General features: G+C 40.4%; 1 protein-coding gene across 2 annotated transcripts in view; it reads right to left on the bottom strand.

The window, feature by feature from the left end:
* Positions 1-13,604, bottom strand: part of rbm26 (RNA binding motif protein 26) — a 71,638-nt gene that overhangs the window by 46,592 nt on the left and 11,442 nt on the right. For both annotated transcript variants that reach the window (XM_067986498.1, XM_067986499.1), the window contains exons 2-4: positions 10,389-10,507; positions 1,611-1,747; positions 1,404-1,492 (exon numbers count right to left, since the gene is read on the bottom strand). In XM_067986498.1, coding sequence (XP_067842599.1) covers positions 1,404-1,492; positions 1,611-1,747; positions 10,389-10,507 — 345 coding nt within the window. The remainder of the gene's footprint in view (positions 1-1,403; positions 1,493-1,610; positions 1,748-10,388; positions 10,508-13,604) is intronic.

The raw sequence follows: 13,604 nt of genomic DNA, 5'->3' as shown, positions 1-13,604 counted from the left end.
CTTTTCTGAAACCCCTGTCCACCATAGATACATGGTCCTGGTATGGACTGGGGTTCATGAAAGACACGGAGTCTGAAGTCAGACCTAAAAAGCAACGCTCTCTCTGCTGGAAGCATAAAGCTACCAACTAGAAATTTGTATTTGAGGTTCTTGCTGATGGCTATGTGGGAGTATATGCCAGGTCTATGACTCATGGCCAGTTTCCAGGATATTTTATACAAATTACAGTAAACACGATACTGAATTATTACTGACCTATAATTACTGCAAACTTTAGGACAATATTAAAGAAACTGGAGAATATCCCTTTAACAGAGAGACGTTACTACAGCCCATCTGTGGTTAATGAGATGCGACCTGGGCCAGGCTGTGAACAATCAATAGCAGAGATGAAAGAGGCGGAGCAACAAATGGTTCCAAAAATCTGTAACAGGATCGCGCCAGTAGACCTAGTCACCGGCCAGGTTGCAGGTTGCAGACAATCTACTCCTTGGTATCTGGAGACGGTGAGAGTTTGAGTTGTTTCTATGTACAGTGTTGCTCAAACCCCACCTGGAGTAGTATTTGTGTGTATGGATCTAAACACGAGGATGTTATTACACTTGAGAAAGCATAAAAATCTCAATATTATTCCAACTGATTTTCTGATTATTGTAAAGGGAAATGATAAAACTGGTCTTTGATTCATTAAGATTGGTCACTCAGCAAAAAAAAAGACTTTTACACTCATATTACAACGCTACCCCATTTTACCGGCCGTCACATATAGCGGGCAAATTGTGTTTGCACAAACACGCTCGCTATAAGTAGCAGGGACCGTACTTATGCCTCGTCTCCATTAAAGCTAAACCCACAAATTTCCCTTCTGCTTGCATTTCTTGGTTGTAGCAATGCCATTGCTTGCTTATACAATTCTACGATCAATCCATCAATCCGTTGCTATTTGTCCAATAGCTTTCTGAACCTCATCTACACCAAGAAGCTTTTATGTCAACTACACCTGCTGTTCGATTTCTAATTGGAGTAGTGCTGTACTGGTACTCTCAGCAGTGTCCTCTTTGGAGCAATGCAAATTTGACATGTGCGAATGGAAGCAATCATATGGTGAAAAGTAAAAAAAAACTTGTTAGAAGGACAAGCTCCTCAAAAGTAGGGGGAAAATGATTAATGAAGAAATAAAAGTTAAAAAGAAAAAAAAAGTCATCCAAAAACACAAGGCTGACTCACTCGGCCCGACTTTCAAAGTAACAGCGTCTTGGTGAGGTTGACTAAAATTTGAATGAATGAAGCTCTTCTAAGTCAACATGGTGACAAAAGTAGTCTTCAAGGACAAGACTGTAAGAAATTGCTTACAGCTACTCAAGGATTTTAAAAATTTACGAACTTTAAAACAGTGCAATTACCGGTTATCTCTGTATCGTGATCCTGACTGCAGTGGGCTGTGATTCAACCTCCTCGAAAAGATTTTGTCTCGATCATCATCTTTACTTCCCTATTATTAAAAATGACAAATTAACTAATATTAAAGCTGAGCATCAGAAAATATTTGCAATTCTGTAACAACTTCAAAAAAGCATCAAGCAGCATCAAAAAGCATCATATAATCATACCTCTTCTTTTTTATCCTCCCTTTCCTGCCGTTGTGCAGGCTCAGATTTTACATTCACGGATGACAATTGCTCAGAATGAAGTAGGTAACTCTTTGCATTTATAGCTTCAAAAAGCTTTTCTACAAAAGAATGGGTGTCTGTAAAGGAATATAGCATTATTGCAATACAACTACAAAGTTAAAAAGTTCTGCAAAATCCAATATTTTATTGCAACTTAAAATATATAATAAATGAACTGACAGGGTAACATGATTTTGCACCTCGAATTCAAATTGTTTCTTCATTGAACAGACAAACTACATGAGCCACTGAACTATTTCTACTGCCATTTAATTATACTTTTAAAGTGTTGAATATGTACAATATAGTTTTCAAAGCTAGAGTCAAGTTTCAAAAATGTAGTAAAAGCCAAAACTATATTTTGACTTGTTTTAGAAAACTGTTAACATGCCAAAAATTGGTATGGTTGGATATACAGCTTCAAGTATCTTGGCTTAGTCAGTAGCACTCTCGCCTCTGAGTCAGAAGGTCGTGGGTTCAAGCCCCACTCCAGAGACTTGAGCACATAATCCAGTCTGGCACTCCCAGTGCAGTACTATCGTCTTTCGAATGAGACGTTAAACTGAGGCACCGTCTGCCCTCTCAGGTGGACATAAAAAATCCCATGGCACTATTCAAAGAGGAGGGGAGTTCCTGGTGTCCTGGCCAACATTTATCCCTCAACCAACATCACTAAAAACAGATTACCTGGTCATTAACATATTGCTCTCTGTAGGACCTTGTTGTGCACAAATTGGCTGCCACGTTTCCTACATTACAACAGTGACTGCACTTCAAAAGTATTTTATTGGCTGTGAAGCGCTCTAGGACGTCCAGAGGTTGTGAAAGGCGCTTCATAAATGCGAATCAATCTTTCTTTCAAAATGGCAGATTCAAGTTCAGTAGTCCGTAAAAACAAAACAAAATAACAAATTTAAAAAAAACTGACCCTCGCCAGACCCAGGTGGCACTTCAGGTTAGTCCACAGTTTGAACTCAGGGTCTAATTAATTGCATGGAAATGTCTATTTTGCAAGTTTTAAAGGTTTTAAAATGAAAGGATATTAGCAGCTTCAACTTGAATTCTTAGTTGGGATGACTCCACAAATGTTTACATTAGAATAGAGGAGATTTGACAGAGGTGTGTAAAATTATGAATGTATCTAGAGAGTAGACAGAAAAAGATTGTTTCCAGTGCTTGAGTAGTTTAGAATGAGGGGACATGAATTTAAGATTAATTAGGACAGATAGCAGGAAAAGCTTTAGGTGTATATCTTGTGTTGTGAGGCTATAGAATACACTACCAGAGTTTGTGATTGAAGCAAAGACCATATCAAAATTTAAGAATAGGTTCGATAGGTGGTTAAAGGAAACAGGGATAAAGGGATATTGGAACCGGGATTAGGATGACTGCTCGTGTGCAGGATATATACTAACACAGACTGGTTAGACTGATCACCCTGTTGCATGTTATAAATTCTATGTAATAAAAAATGCCACGCTCAGTGCTGAAGTGCATGCGAGAACAAGGCTGCCACATTCAATTCTCCCCTTGCCCCAAGCTCCCCAACATTTTTTCCCACCCTCCTCTTCTAAAAGTATTAACATGTGCTTCAGCAATATTTCAAATGTTCTGTTGGTACAAAGGTATTTCTATCAAACAACTTTTTATGTTGGATTATGACCATGGAACCGTTAGCAGGTGATTCAACAGGGAGTCAAACTGCATGCTCACTTGTAATATGCACCAACCTACTTATTACACCACAGAAAATATAGCCACTAGGTGTAATACTACAAAACAACAAAAAGAAACTCAAAAGACAATTCCAAGTAAATTCAACAAACACAACTGACTTAATTTTAAATTAGAAATCATTTTGCCTGCTACTTGCTTAGCTTGTCAACATAGACCTGCTGTTAAACACCTGGGGCTGTGAACACATCTATCTGGCAGTAGCTAGCTCTTACATAGCAAAAAATTCCCAGATGTCACAAGCTGGTGATATATTCATATGTTTGTATGGATCTAAGGGCAAGAAAAGACCATCAGATCCCTCAAGCCTACCCATCCAGACACGGTGAAACCATAACCAATCCCCCAACCATGTAATTACCTGGAAGACACAAATAGCAGAATAAATCCTGCGGCAAACTCACAAATAGATTGAGAAATTCCTTTTCAACTCCCTATGGAAATTACGATCCTCATACATCCTCAAAACACAACTACTAACAACTTGCCTTCTATAACTGCCACTGTCCTATTCAGTCAGGAATCTGCAGTTTCTTTTTAAAAGACTGCAGAAAATCCCTACCCACTACATGTTCAAGTAGTCTGTTCCAAAGGCCAATTGTGAGAAATACGTCCCAGCATCTAACCTAACTCTTTGCCTACCTATTTTGTACGTATGACCTTTCATCCTATCATCCCTATCTATCTCAGCCAACCTATCCAAACCTGACTGAATTCAATCACTTCATTTTAAAAACCTCTTCTCAGATCACATTTGTTTCTTTGAACAGCCTCAACTCACAGAGCCTATCCTCATACCCAACAGCCCTTCAACAAGATAACATTCCAGTCATCTCTGCATCTTCTCCAGAGCCTTGATATGCTTCACCATGTGCGGTGACCAAAATTAGATGAGTACAAACCATGCCAAGGCCTTATATAGCCTAAGTATAGTGCTCTTGGTTTTATATTCAAATGGTCCTAGCCATACAATCTAAAACTCTAACTGTTTTTCCTATACCACCTCAAACTGATGAGCGATCATTTACTCTCAGGTCTCTTTCTTGATCAGCGTTAGTCAACATCCTTCCCTCTATGGTTCTGGCAACACGCTTCGAGTAAGACGTTCACAAGACTCAAGTACATGGAACAGACTTTATTATACAGCATAGGTGACCAGGCTACACAGTACAAGGGTAGTGTCGGGTGCCTCACTCTGCAGCTACCTTATTAGCCTAGAACCCCATTCCCCTATAGACCAGAGTTCTTTACTACAAAAGAACATTTCATAGATAAGTAGACTTTCAGACTTCTAACTCCTTCATGATTAACCACCTCCAGACTTCATGATTAGCTGTCTCTGGATGTTCCCAAAGACAGCCTGTTTACACCAAACTGTAACCAGCATCCATTTTATACCATGGTTATTTAATCCCTCTGCTTATATTTGTTACACTAATCACTAAAGTTATACATTAATCACTCATGGTCGATGTTCGTTCCAGTCATGTATTTCCTTGCACAGGCATTCCTTGCAGACGATAAGGCAACATCTGGAGCGGAACAGAACTCATCCCCCCCCCCCTCCTTCATTCACAAGCAGCCTACTGTTCTATCTCTCATTTTGTCCCTAGGCAACCTGTTGCTCCAACCAGTTATGGTTATACAGTTCAGTTATTAACTCTTAACTCTCCAACATGTCCAACAATCAGCTACCTACAGCCTGGCGTTTTCCAAACCCAAATACATAATACCTTATTTGTTCACGTTGAAGGACACTTGCCACTTGCCACGCTAGCCCAATACCCTAACTTGTCTACATAAGCCGGCAACCTGTTGATTTGGTGTAAATGACTCACCCCTTTCCACATTTTCTTGTCATCCGCGAATTAAAGAACTTTACCATTCATGTCATAATTTATGTCACAAATAAAAATAACCCCAAAATGGAGTCTTGTGGAACCCCATTCAGATGCACTCTTATTAACAACTCTCTACCTATGAGATCTCAACCAGTTACCTATCTACCACAAAAACAACCCGTCAGAAAGATAAAAGTAAAAAAAGGGAACATAGATAAAACAACGTGTACTGTATTCTCCCACTCACTGCCATCATCGCCGCCTCCTCAAAAAACTATCTCCAACTCCTCTGTCCTAGAAAACTACCACCTCCAGCCTCGCATTCCTCTCCAGTTCTTTAATGTGTTGTCACCTTCCAAATCTATGCCCACCTTCCCTGCAACTCTGTTTGAACTCTCCAATCAGGTTTCCATCCTTGCCACAGCACTGAAACAGCAGCATCCTCTGACGCTGACTGTGGTGCTTTATCCTTCCTTGTCCTCCTTGACCTTTTGCAGCCTTTGACACAATCGACAATACCATCCTCTTCCAACCCCATTCGTCCGTTGTCCAACTCAGTGGGATTGTCCTCACTTGATTCCATTCTTACCTATCCAATCGTAGTCACAGCATTTCCAGCAATGGCTCTCTTCCCACTCTTACACCATTACTTCTGGTGTCCCTTCGATCTATCCTTAGCCCCCTCTTCGTCATCTACACGCTGCCCCTTGGCAAGATTATGTGTAGATATGGGGTCAGATTCCATCTGTATGCTGACGACATGCAGTTCTATCTCCTCACTACCTCTCTCAACCCATCCGATGGCTTCTGTGTTGTTGGACTGCTTGTCCAACTTTCAGTCTTGGATGAGAAACAATTTCCTCCAGTTAAACATTGGGAAGACCAAAACCATCATCTTCGGCCCCCGCCATAAACTCCATACCCTCACCACTGATTCCAACCCTCTTTCCGGCCACTGTCTCAGACTCTTCCCAATCTCTGCATCCTATATGATCCTAAAGCTGAGCTTCCGACCCCGTATACTCTCCTTCACAAAGGCCTTCTACTTCTACCTCTATCGGTAATATCTGCTCTGGCCTCAGCTCATATGCTGCTGAAACCCTCATCCATGCCTTTGTTACTTCCAAGTTCAACTATTCCAATGCTCTCCTGGCTGGCCTCTGATCCTCTACACTCCATAAATGCTGCTCATCCAAAATTCTGCTGCCTGTATCCTATCCTGCACCAAGTCCCACTCACCCATCACACCTGTCCTTGCTGATCTGCATTGGCTCCCAATCCTCCAATATAATAAATTCTCATCCTCATGTTTAAATCCCTTTATGGCCTTTTCCCTCCTTATCTCGAACCTCCTCAAGCCCTACAACTCCCACCCCCCCCCTTAACTACCCACTCCTCTGACTCTTGGCCTCTTGCACACCTCCCCCCTTCACCCCACCGTTGTTGGCCATGCCATCAGTCGTCTTGGCCCTACATCTGGAATTCCCACCCTAAACCCCTCTGCCTCCCTAGCCTCCTTCGTTAAGACCCACATCTTTGACCAAGCTTTTGGTGACCCCTCTTAATATCTCCTTTATCTCAGCATCCATTTTTGTCTGTTTACACCTCTGAAGCGCCATGAGACATTTTTCTACGTTAAAAGCACAATATAAACGCAAGTTGTTATTTTGGCCCCATTCTTTCCTCAATAGTACTTTTTTCTTCTGTATATCTGGTCCATCTCTAATCTAGGTAACTGAAGAATTTTATATAGAAAAGCATATATTTGGCCTATTTATTTCATTAGATATCAGAATTGATTGTACATATCTTCCAGAAATAGACGGTTTGAAGTTGAGGTGAGCTGGATGAAGCCCACAGGTTGAGGAATCCTGCCAGATAACAGTGCAGAGCCTCCATTTTGCTCAACACTGAGCAGCAAAAAAATGGATAACCCAATTTGATCAACAGATAGACAGATAGATGAAAATGCACAAAATTCCTCTAACTAATTTCATCAGGACTCCGATTTGCAAAGAAGAGATTTAAACCAATTTTAAAAATCATTTTTACATTTAAAGAATGACAGGTTGCTCACAAAGATATATGATGGAAGAGGTGTACAATGATTTCTGATATCCATTGAAATAAATAGGCCAAATATATGCTTTTCCACATAAACTTCTTCAGTTGCCTAGATTAGAGATGTACCAAATATACAGAAGAAGAAAAAAAAGTACTATTGAGGAAAGAATGGGGCCAAAATTTCAAGCATTAGAAAACCTGAAGGTGTGCTAACCATATTTAATTTTACAGATATACAAGAAATTGAATGTTAAACAATTTGTAGGCAATGCAGAATGTACATAAGCTGCCAACTTACGGATGAACAATGGAAAATGACGTAATACCATCCTAGAAAATTAGTTGACCAACAGTTTCCAAAAAAGTGCCTAAAAGCTGACAATTCCAAATAGCCTCAATTATAAGGTTAAGACATGTGAAAAATAGCAGCTACACAAGCTTTCTAACTTAAGCTGTAGGTAAACTCAACATTGTGTCTCATCAGTTGGAAGGCAAAAAAAGTACTTGAATGCTTGGAGAGAGAAATCCAAATGCTGAACAAACTAAATTGACAGCACATTCCGAGTGGGGGGTGGGGCAGCGGGGGCGCGCACACACGATTACTTCTTCACATTAAATATGATGGTTAATTTTAAGCACTTTTATGCTTCGCAACTGATTAGTTTTTAAAATTAAAAACATTGACATTTAGATTTATGTCAGACCTTCACTTCTCCAAAAGTTACTTTCAATTCTCACTCTCCCAAATACAACACCTTCCCCAGCCCCAAAATACAAAGATACTCTTTCCCTCCCTTCCCCACCCCCCCACAATCCAGTTAACAAACACAGTAGCCCATCCAACTCCACACCCTTTCTCCAAGCACAGTTAATACAAGCACTCTTCGCCCTCTCCGCCCTGAACTCAACCTAGCATTATTTACCCCTGCAGCCCTGTTCAATTTGGTACTTTGCTTGCACCTCCGATTAGGTACTCTCCACACTCCGATTCCTACCAATACACAGCAGTCCAAATTACTTCAGAGAGCAGCGGGAGCAGCACTGATGGGAGAAGAGCCTCATAAGTGCCGATGCTTGTCAACAAGTCACTAACATGTGGACCAGGTCCCTAAAATGCTGACAGTTAGCAGATATGTCATAAAGATGCACCAATCTACAATGCCATGCTCCAATATGCAAAGTATATTCTGTGCCAGACAAGTAAGAACATGGTAAAAATCCGGGAGACACATTCCTATGGAGGCATTCTGTTACAGTTCTTTTCTGAAAAGAAAATCCTGGAGGTGCTGAATGCACTTCAGTACTGCCTTCTTTTCTGGTCACCAAGACACAAAATACAGAAACAGGCAGTGCAAAGAAAAGCTACAAGGCTGATTTCTAGTGCTGACGGTCTGAGTTATCAGGAAAGACTGAAAATGCTTGGGCTTTTCAGCCAGGAAAGGAAGCATTCAAGAGGTAAACTTATGGAGAATTAGAAGATAGATAAAAGGAATGGAAGATGCAAATCCAGAATATTACTTTGACTTAAAATTAATGAGCGTAGGACAATGGGAAATGGATTTAAACTAGCGAAAAAGGTAAATTTAGGACTGGTGTTAGGAAACTCTTATTTACACAAAGTGTGATCAAGGTATGAAATAGGAGAGAAAGAGGCTCTGAAATCTTTTAAGGACCAATTAGATGTTGAAATGCAGGAGGGGGCTTTGGAATCTTTCTGGATAGATGGGCTGAATGACCTTCCTCATCTGTAACCATCTTGCAAACTGACAGGTCCAATCCAACCTTGCCACTATGTTGCATTTGGAACACAAGTGCTAAACTTGAAGCAGATATGTTATTACTATCAATACAAAACAAAAATTCGATGAAAGTCAGTTTCCGCTCTTATGAGACAATGCTGAATTAGGGAACAATCTACTTAAAAAGGTCCTTTATTGCAATAAAAAACATGAATTATCCAGTAAATTTGAATAAAGCAACGAAAATAACAGCAACATGGAAATTTATTGCTAAAAATCAAAATCAGATAATTTGAATTGAGCTTTAAATTAAGAGGATACATATAGCTCCACATAAATTTACAGGGAAATTAAGCCAGGTTTCTGGAAAAATGATAAGGAAATAGTAAAAGTTACACCCTTACGATCACACAGATGATGCACGCAAAACAGCTGAGCCGTAATACCCAGGATATGAAGAAATGGCTGAAGGCAGAATCATGAAGAATGAATTCTACTGCAGTTGGGAGAACTGCATAGGCAAATGGAGTACCATGATAAAATGTATGCTACATGGAGAATTCATGTGATAAGGTATGTGGTGGATCTGGACTATAGTTGTCATGATAAATAAAAAGGGACTTAAACTAAAGAAATCTAAAAAAAGCACATTAGGGTAACACTATTTAGTAAGTGCTATTGCACTCAAGGTAAAGGATAGCAGTGCTTAAAGAACAGAACAATTCTGTTTTAGGCATTCGATCTCAAGGCCATGTCAGGTAAAGCAATCTAGAGATCAGAATAAAGCTCCCTCTATTCCACTCAAATACAATGCCTCAAGCCCAAGTCCACACACACCTACACACTGGACAGACCAAACTGACATCTCTGTGGCCTGTTAATTGGAAAATGGATCGAAGTTGCCCATAAGCCACTTTTGCATCTGGGCTCTTTTAGTTTGGATTCAAAGAGCCCAGCATCAATGAGACCAGGCTAGTTTGTTTCACTGACAGATCCAGCTACCTTATCCAAGTGACAGAATCCCTAGCTTTTCTTAGATGTGTGATTCTGCCTGCCACTGGGGTAAAGAACCCAGCTTTAGCAGCACATATGCAGGGAACCAGAATACAGACACCAGTCTTCTAAAGTCCAAACTAAACAAGCATCAATGTAAAAGTGCCTTGACTCAATTTTGGTCCCTTAGTCAGCATGCTTTCTTCTCATCAGTCAAAGAAGAATTTGATCCCAGCTCACAGAAGAGAAGGGATAATGTGTTAACCTCCCTCATTTACCAGCATCTTGAACAACAGAAAACTTAGATATTTCTAATAGATACATTCATAAGATGTTCTTTACTATACCTTTCTGCAGGAAGACATCTAATTGGTCAACACACAATGCCTTCAACTCGTTCTCAGTTTTATCCTTCTTTACCAAGGCAACAACATATTTAGCAAGGGCAGATGGATCTGCATCACATCTGCAAAGAAACAAAAGCAGAAAAATACTTAAGTCACCAGATTTAAATACTACTGTATTTTGAACAGAAAATGTTATGCTGGAAAATGTGCAGCATGCTTTTAAGGACTGGAAATGTGTAATTTTAAAAATTAAGGTAAAGCTTTCAGTCTTGAAGGACTCATCCTTCATAAAAGACATGTGTTTAGACTCTGGATGCTATCTTTCCCTCCTTTCTCCTGGAGGACGTAGATCATTCTTAACCATTTGTAAAAATGTAATTAGTGAGAGCCAAAATAAATCAAGAAAAAAAGATTAAGTATTTCAAAATGAGATTTGTTGCCTCTTTCAGTGCAGCATTCAACTTGGTGCACGCTGCCACTTCAGTATTGCTTCACTATCAGTGTTGTCTTTTGTTTTAATCAAAGCAGCTAACAGTCATCAGCATTTTTATTTGCATACTTGTTTTTGTTATATGGTGACAAGAAAATTATTAAAATTTGTATTGAAAGCTATAACTAAAGCATTTACCCACATATCAACAGTAATCCAATGGTTATAGTGCTTTGGAACACCCAAGGTCATGAAAGATGCTATATCAATGCAAGTTTGTTTGCTCTTAAAACTTCTCATTCTTCCCTCGTCACAACTAAAGGAGCGCAAGTACATGATAAAAATAAAATAGAAGTATTACAAAGTCCAAATCTATTAGTCACAGTGTAGAAAGGTACAAATGTATGTTGACCCGTGTCCAAAGGATTGTTAGAACACAGCAGCCTACAGGTTACAAAGTCAAAAACATACATGAAGGTGTGATATGCAGTGTCTCAACTTGAACAATTCTACATACCACTGTTCTTGGATAAATTGATATCGCAAAACCTGATTGGAATGGAGCACAAATAAAATGAGCAGCCTAGTATAGTAAAATCTGCTGGACATATGAACCTCCACTTCAACTGAATCTGCACAAGAGTCTTCCTTCGGGCATCCCTCAAATACTTTAGGACTTGTCTCTCCCATCAAGTGGCCCCCTCACCTACGTGATTCCCTGCTCTCATGTTGCATAAAGACTCAGGACCTGTACAAATAGCTCTGTTCTTCACCCTACTCCAGGTTGGAGGGTTCTGTAAGCTCCCAGAATCACTTATTTAAATTCCAGAACCAGGCTAGCAAATTTTGCATACATAAAGTTACATAGAATCTACACACAGAAACAGGCCAACTGATCTATGCTGACGTTTATGCTCCACAGGAGCCTCGTCCCATCCCTCTTCTTCTAACCGTAGCATATCCTTCTATTCCTTTCTCCCGCATATGCTTATCTAGCTTCCCCTTAAATGCATTTATGCTCTTCGCCTCATTTATTTTTACCACTCTCCTGGGTAAAGAAGTTTCTCCTGAATTTCCTATTTGGATTTATTAGTGACTATCTTATATTTATGACATTATGAGAGAGATAATTATAGTTTTTAATCTGCTGTAAATATTTGTTACATTTATCCATCTTATCAGTTTCTCTACAATGGATTTCTTGCACAGGAGCACAATGGGGACAACTCCTATAATTCCACGACAGTTAACTATATTGGCAAAATTACCTATTTTGGATACAAAATCAGCTATTCTCAGTCTGTCAGACGACTATTTCCTTATGCCTTCAGCAGGCCTGGTCTAAAAATCAATCCATTGGATTTCTAAAAGCAAGTTCATGTTTAACCAATCTTATTGAATTCTTTGAAGAAATAACAGAAAAAAGTAGATAAGGGCAATCTAATGAATGTACAAACGGACTTTGAAAGATTTTGAAAAGGTGCTAGTGACAAACGTCAGTTTATGCGGAGTTGAGGCCCAGTAGCAAAATGGATTAAAAGATGGTTACAAAGCAGAAAAGAGGGGGCAGGAGATAAAGGAATTTTGCAGATTGGCAGAAAGTGGGATGTAGTGTCCCGCAGGAATCCGTGCTGGGACTGCTGCTGATTACCATATACATACATGATTTATAGATTCAGGAATTGGAGGTGTGGTATTGAAATTTGCAGATGATACCAAATTAGGGGGTAGAGCTAATAACGTAGAAGACTGCACCAAAATACAGGAAGACAGAAACAGGTTTGCAGAATAGGCAGATAAATGGCAAATGATATTCAATATAGGGAAGTGTAAAGTGGTTCATTTTGGTATGAGGAACGAGGAAGCCACTAACTTCTTGGATGGAAAGAAACTAAATGCGGTAGAAGAGCAAAGAGATCGCCGCCCTCTCCGCATCTCCTTCCAGAATGCCCATTCACTTGTGAACAAGGCCCTTGCTATCCATGAGCTTATTGCGGATGAATGCATTGACATCATGGCCTTGACGGAAACCTGGCTGACAGGTGATGATACCTCACCCCTTAATGAAGCCTCTCCGCCTAGCTACATCTTCCACCACTTGCCCCGCCCAGGCCGCTGCAGTGGCGGCGTGGCCCTCATCACCAAATCACAATCTGGTCTGTTTGCCTACTCCTCTGGCACCGTCTCTTCCTTTGAACATCTCACCTTGTTCCACCCCATTCGTCTATCCTTTAAAATCCTCGTTCTCCAACGCCCACCCAAGTACCATGCCAAGTTTCTCACCGAGATATCTTCACTGCTTTCCTCCCTCATCGTCTGCACCGAGCGACTTCTCATCCTGGGTGATTTCAACCTCCATCTCAACTCATTATGCTCTCTCTCCTCCGAGCTCACTGCCTTCTTATCCTCCCTTAATCTCTCCCTCCATATAAACTCCCCTACCCATATGCACGGCCACCCCCTTTTCCTTATCATTTCACGTGGCCTCTTTACTCTCATCGTGTCAATCACAGATAGGGCCATCTCTGATCACTTCCTTCTATCCCTCTCCACCCACATCACCCTCCCAACCCCAATTCCTTCTGTGTCAGCCACTGGAAAATACTCTCCCCCAGGTCACTTACAATTCCCAATTGTCTAGCCTTTGGCCCGCCATTCAACACGACATTTCTGCAGCTATCGATCTGCTCAATCACACTCTCACCTTCACCTGTGATGCCCTTTTTTTTATTCATTCATGGGATGTGGGTGTCGCTGGCGAGGCCAGCATTTATTGCCCATCCCTA

The sequence above is a fragment of the Heptranchias perlo genome, chromosome 6, assembly GCF_035084215.1.
Source record: "Heptranchias perlo isolate sHepPer1 chromosome 6, sHepPer1.hap1, whole genome shotgun sequence".
NCBI classification, from domain to species: Eukaryota; Metazoa; Chordata; class Chondrichthyes; order Hexanchiformes; family Hexanchidae; genus Heptranchias; species Heptranchias perlo.
This window is presented reverse-complemented; position numbering and strand designations above follow the sequence as displayed.